Consider the following 6,460-nt stretch of genomic DNA (forward strand, 5'->3'; position numbering starts at 1 on the left):
CTTCATGGCTTAATATTTGTGCCATGCCAGGCTTTTTAAATCATACTAATGAATAACACAGTATTGTCTTTATGTTCAAATATTGTATTTTATAAAACTAACCTTGAACCTTTTATCCCAGCTTGGTTCCTTAGTCTTAATGATGCTGTCTGTTGACTAAGGCCTTCAGGAAGCAGTTGCATTTATAGGAATAAATGACATTCAGATGGATTATTTACTGATTAAGTGGCCTCTTAACCCCAATAAAATGCTTAGAATGCAGTCCTTAGAACTGGATATAATAGAGGAAATTTAGTGATCAGGAATATTTTTCCGCCTCTGTTTTTATGGTCAAATCTGTATCCAGTTGCTTCTGCACAGACCACACATGCAGCTCTGCGTGTCATGTGTCAGCTAATTGTGCCGTACCTTATAATGTTATAATCCAGTAGAAATGGATTTGGTCACTGTCTGAACCGTAAGCAGTCAGAGGGGCTTGATGAATGATCTCCTCTCAGTGTCTGCAGGCATGTGAAGTGCTGTGATGATGACCCGGCTGATGTCTAAGTGAGGGTGAAGATAAAGCTCCACATAAATCAGCTCAGCAGAGAGGTAACAGCAGACTCCCACATATCACAGCAGGAATTTGAGGGTGGCCTAGAGGAGGAGAGGAATTCTGGCAAGATTGCCAAACTTTAAACAACGTGTTTAGAGAGACAAGGAGGGAGTTGTTATCATGGAGAGGGTGTTTTTATATTGCTGCTAGTTTCTCTGGAGTTTTGTCTTCTGTTGGTTTGTTTATCTCCATCTTTCTTTGTGTAATCACATGACGGCTTCCATTTGTTTGCTCCAGAAAACCGGAGCAAACAAATCTGAAAAATGTAATCTAAACTTCTTGACTTTTAGCTTTAATTTAAGGGTTAAAACAAAAGAAATTGGACCATTTCTTGCTTACTTCATGATTCCTAAGGGAGGTAAAGGATTGCATTTACAAACACATGTGGAGCTTATTAAAGAAGTGATATTGCTAAACTATCTTTTAGCTATGAATTTGGTTCACTACCTTAACAAGATAATTTACCATTTAATTTTTATGACATTTCAAATGTGTTTTATTCATGTTCAGTTATTGAAAGTTGGACTGAAGCCAAATTGTGCTAAACAACTAAAAAATATGGCCACCTGGTGGCAGACATAATGTTTACATTCACAGGACCCTATGGCTATTCAGGCAAAATTATGTGAAAAGCTACAAAACAAGAATATATTTAGTTCAATTAGCATGAACCTACATGGAACAACCGATCCAATTACAATGCTAATAAAGGGCTTTTTCTTCTGTTATCAAACCCCATTGTAACAATTAGCCAAACTTTTAAAGTAAATGTAAAAAGACTTTTTTTCAAGCTCCAGTGTTTAATAAATACAGGGATTTACTGACAGAAATGTGATATATTATACATAAGTATGGTATTTATTGTCTTCTGTGAACTGAAAGTATCAATCTGTTTTGCATTAGAAATTGCTCTTTTTAATTTCATTGGAGTGGCCTTGACTTAGAGCAACCTTTCCTATCTTTTCCTTTATTCAAAATTTAGTTAAATCCAATTTACACATAACAGAGAAGAGAAAAACTCCCTTTTAACAGGAAGAACCTCCAGCAGAACCAGGCTCAGTTTAAGCGCCCTTCTGCTAAGGCCGACTGGGGGTTTCAGAGGAGAAAAGCAGACATACAAAAGGAACATGGATGGACTGATCTATGAATGCTTTCTGTGATAGAAAAGGTAATAGTAAACTAGTTCCAGGGCTAGCTCTGTCTGAGAAGGAAACGGTGAAGTAGGCTCTAACATAGTTTTCATGTCAAAGGGATGAAAGAGAGGAAACACAGTCATACTAAAAGCTAAGCCTATATTTATGTCAAGTAGGGAAAAAGGACTAAACTCTAAAAAACAGGCCCCACTCTAGAATCTATAATCAAAGGTGTTGACATCCCAGCTGATATTTATCTCCAGGATGGCGTCACAGCAAAACAGCAACAGACCAACTGTGGTTACAATGAGGGGAGAAAGCAAAGAGGACATACATGTAGGGGTTTGAACAAACCAATGCTGCAAAATGAGAGAATAGAGATAGAATAAAGCAGAATTAGGAAAAGAGGTCCCTATGTCCTCCAGCAGTCTAAGCCTGTAGCAGCACAACTATAAGCTTTATAAAAAAAACAAAGTTTAAATCCTAGCCTTAAAAGTAGACATGGTGCCAAGATTTAAACCTTGAACCTTCTTGCTCTAAGGCAACAGGACTACCAACTGCCCCACTGTGTACCCCGCCTTGCTTGAATAATATGTAGTTGAAGTAGTATAACATTAATACAAAATAGATAATACAAACTGAATCTGGTGTAAATGAGAAAATCAGCAAAAAGTCCTGCTCCTGCTTGTCAAGATTTGGTTGTGGTTTGTTGACCCAAATGCAGAGGCAGGGAGGCAGAGGGGAATTTCTTGTGGGTTTAATGAAAAGTTAACTGAACACAGAGGCAGGAAATCCAAAAATCCAAACATGAAAACGAGGTCAAAACAAACCAGCAACCATGGAGACATCAGGGGGAATACTATCACAAGGAGGAAGGCTCAGAGAGAGGAGGAAGTTAAACGAGGAACCAGCACTGAAGAACTGCACAGAGAGAGTATTTATGGGAGACTTAAACAAAGAGAGGGCTAACGAGCAGATTGGGAGCAGGTGTGAACAGAGCAGAAACAGGAAATGAGCAAGGGAAAAAGGAGAACACAACAGGGCAGCAGAGGGCAACAAATAAAAACCTGAGAACTGAAAATAACCAGAAAACACAACAAAATAAGAATGAAACCACTAAAACTAGAAAGTAAAACCAAATACACACACACACACAAAAAAAACACAGAACTATAACACTGCTAACATACAACAAAAAAGGTATCTCTCTTAACGGACACACCACTCATACATTAACAACTCAAACAAGGTAGTGGCAGCATCATGCTCTGGTGATGCTGCCACTACCTAGTTTTCTTTTCTTTAGTTCCCACTCTATTACAAGCTATAATCTCTAAAGACCAAAGCCTCTCAAAGTCCAGTCAAACTGGGGTGTTAAACAGAGAAAAATGTGATAACTCCCAAATTCTTTGATCTTATTGCTTCATCAAAGCACATGATAGAACATTTTTTTGCAGGTTTTCACACCACCGATTTCATAACCCTGGAGTGTCTTGATATAGATAAGCAGCCACTAATTTGGGGAATTTATCCCTTTTTAGGCAGAATGTAAAACTGAAACAGCTGCATTTTTAGGCAAAGTCAATCTGCAGCTTTTTGTTTATCATTGTAACAGTTCTTTGTATTTGCAGTGGGATGAAAATGGTCTTCTGTCAAAGTTCCCTACCACAAAGTGAATCTCTATGTCATATAAATCTACTGGGTGCAAGCTGCAGTAATGAGCCACACTAAAGAAACACACTAGTTATGCACATATATAGACAAAAAGGAGAAGATTTCATCCAAATATTTTATGGCAATGCAAGATTTCTGAAAAACTGATAACATTATTTATCAAATACAGGGATGATGGTAATATTTCTTTTAAGACAGAAGGACATGCTTTAAAAACATGTACAAGCAGAAAGAAGAGGAAAGGAGGCCTAAAAGCATGTAGATGGACAGATGGAAAGGCCACGGGGGTGGCAAAGATGAGCTTTAAAAACATTAGGTGGAGAGAATTACAGCGCCAGAGAACAAGGTCTTCTAGGGAGTGCTCTATGAGCTCAGCTAAAGAACAAAGGAAGAGGTTTATTGAAGCACTGAGCAGATAGCGTGTTGTTTGAGTGTCTGACACCTGCCATAAATCCCAAATCCCACAGTCTGCTAGCAGGGGCCAGGGTCAGACAAAGAAAGCACAAAGAAACAAGCCGAGAAGAGATGGGAGGTATATGATTATACTGAGAGGTAAACTGAGACGTAAGCTTTCTTTGAATCACCTAAACCAGATGGGTAGGAAATTCTTTTCCTCTGAGTTACTTTAACATGGTACGACATCCTCTTCCTGCTTAGACATGGCAACATAGGAAATGTAAACAATTTCAGGGCTGAGATACACTAATCAAATTAAAATTCCTCCTCCGGCCCTCATTACTACTGTTGCTTAACAGCAATCCTCTCATTCAGTCTGCTATTGGTCCAAACTCCAAATGACTCATTACCGGCTGTAACTATTGAAACCTGAGAAACACAAATACTTGGTGGCATTAGTCCCAAGGGGTAAATACCAGTCATTATTGCTTGCCTTCTGAATGCAGTGAGAGGTGTTTTAAATAAGTACAGTGGAATCAATTACATATTAAATTATGCATTTTTGTTCATGCAAATAGTTGAACAATGAGCAAAAGATTTCTTGAAATCATAGAAAAATACATTGCTATGTCTTTAAGGTGATTTCTAAAAATGTTGATTTTATTTGGAAGTTTGGAAGTTTGGGATTAAATGTTTTTCTGCAATGCTTTTTCAATAAGCAGAGTTTTTTTTTTTTTTTCACCATTACAAGTCATTTCTATCGCATAACTTCGCCAGTCCAATTAGTGAAGGGTGTTTTGTTTTTTGTGTGTTTTTTTTTGTTTGTTTTAATCTTGTCTGCTCTCAGTAGAAACAAAAGCTCCCTGTTCATCCAGCAGCCCAATTAGTGCATACAAACATGCCTTTTCAGATATGAGTTGTTGATCCATCAGGAATCTGCCTGCTTTACATGAAGCCCAAAATGAATGCATATGTCACTCCGTGCATGTGTGCCAGTTTCTTTAATGTGACGTAAGATTTCATTGGCTTTAAATCTGTAGGGCAACAAGCCACAGCCAAACACAGGTCAGACAGAAATACATATTTCAACATGTTAGCTGCAGCGATACTCTCAGTGCTCTTGACGTTGGGGGGTCTTGGAGGTGCGGCGGCGTCTGACTTACACATCTTTGGGAAATCCTTCTACAATGATGGAACCCTGCGGAGCAGCAGTGATGACAGGTACACTGTGAGGAAGCAGCAAAGCCAGCAGGTATGAAGCAAGCGAACAGAGAACCAATGACATCTGTCTTATGCTAAAGTCCTTCCAATATTGGAGCAGTTGTTGTTCCTTTTAATCATATTTCAAATCCTAGGCCTATATCATGAATGGTAGTCAGTTTTCTCCAGCTTAAGGAGGACTTAACTGAATATTTAGTAAATAGGACAGACATTTGAGAACAGATTTTTTATGCCCAACTTCAAAAAACAGCAGTGGATCAAGTAGAAGTCTTATGTACACAAACAAATTAGATAAATTAAAGCTGATGAAAATTATTGTTAATGCTTGTTCTCAATTAAAGAACTGATCATTTTGATAATATTTTACTTCCTCTCTAATAGTCCTGACCAGACAGCGACCTCATATAAAAAGTAGGTTTAATGATTAATTCAAAATTTTAACTATTTTTACTTCAAGGCTTCTATTTACAATTGTTTGCACAGAATCTAAATAATTTCTATCATTTTTAATAATTCTCTACAATTTGACAATTCTTCATTTCCTTCCTTAAATCAGTTTTAATTTCATTTATATGTCTCTTTTTATCTCTCTGTTGAAGCCGTTTTCCTTTAATTATTAAACAGATTCACATGCTGAGGATGTATGTAATCCGGTAAAATGCACTTCTAATATGCCCAGATGGCGAGCGGAATCCGCAGAAGTTTGGACCTAGAGAGCTTCAAGCTACACATGACGCCAGCCACCAGCAGGATGAGCCTGCCGACCATCATCAAGCTTTACCCCCCCACAGCCAAACCGCTCCACATGCACGCCAACATGCCCCTGCGCTTCGGTAGGGACAGCAATGACGAAAGGGTCCCCAACTCCAGCCCCAACATGCCCCAGAGGTTCGGGAGGTCCTGGGAGCTGATCCAGATGTGTGGAGAGTGTCGTGAGGTCCGAGACTCCCCCAGCCCTGTGCTGCCTCAAAGATTCGGAAGAAACGTCCCTTATTGGAGCCTCCTGAGGACTCTGGCCAGTGATGACTTGGTAGACACTGGTTTGCACTGGTAGGGAACTACCTCAAACGTCCTTCTTCCCCTAACACTTTACACTAACTAGAGTGGTCAATTCTGTAAATATTGTTGTTTCTGTTTTTTCCTATTTCATTTTTTTATCCAACAGGACTCAAGATTTTGACTTTAAGACCAGCAGCTCTGAAGAAGATGTAGAGACAGAAGAGAAGGCGTTCAAAGGATAATCCAGATATAAACAGACCTCTCTTCTGTCAAAATAAGATTATTCATTTTTTAATAAATGTTTCAGATTATTAAAGCTTAGATCTACAGTATTTGGATTTAGATATTGTCTTCTTAAAGCAATGTACCTGTCAATATGTGAAACGTTCTTTACAAAGAATTAGGAAATTTGTACAAAAAGTTAAAAATAAAGCTTCAAGCA

The 6,460-nt window shown here is 38.5% G+C and overlaps 1 protein-coding gene across 1 annotated transcript; it reads left to right on the top strand.

Moving 5' to 3' along the window:
- The first annotated feature begins 4,751 nt into the window (after positions 1 to 4,751).
- npvf (neuropeptide VF precursor) lies at positions 4,752 to 6,460 on the top strand. Its single transcript, XM_038300259.1, has 3 exons — positions 4,752 to 5,050; positions 5,699 to 6,069; positions 6,185 to 6,460. The coding sequence occupies exons 1-3, from the start codon at positions 4,889 to 4,891 to the stop codon at positions 6,258 to 6,260; spliced, it is 609 nt and encodes a 202-aa protein (XP_038156187.1). The 5' UTR covers positions 4,752 to 4,888; the 3' UTR covers positions 6,261 to 6,460.

Source organism: Cyprinodon tularosa, unplaced genomic scaffold (assembly GCF_016077235.1).
Source record: "Cyprinodon tularosa strain WSP-4 unplaced genomic scaffold, ASM1607723v1 ctg443, whole genome shotgun sequence".
NCBI classification, from domain to species: domain Eukaryota; kingdom Metazoa; phylum Chordata; class Actinopteri; order Cyprinodontiformes; family Cyprinodontidae; genus Cyprinodon; species Cyprinodon tularosa.

Bases quoted from the DNA above. Each gene is read 5' to 3' on its own strand.
- npvf (XM_038300259.1), top strand. From the start codon at position 4,889: ATGTTAGCTGCAGCGATACTCTCAGTGCTCTTGACGTTGGGGGGTCTT. The intron at 5,051-5,698 runs GTATGAAGCAAG...TAATATGCCCAG, and splicing joins GGAAGCAGCAAAGCCAGCAG to ATGGCGAGCGGAATCCGCAG. The intron at 6,070-6,184 runs GTAGGGAACTAC...TTTATCCAACAG, and splicing joins GTAGACACTGGTTTGCACTG to GACTCAAGATTTTGACTTTA.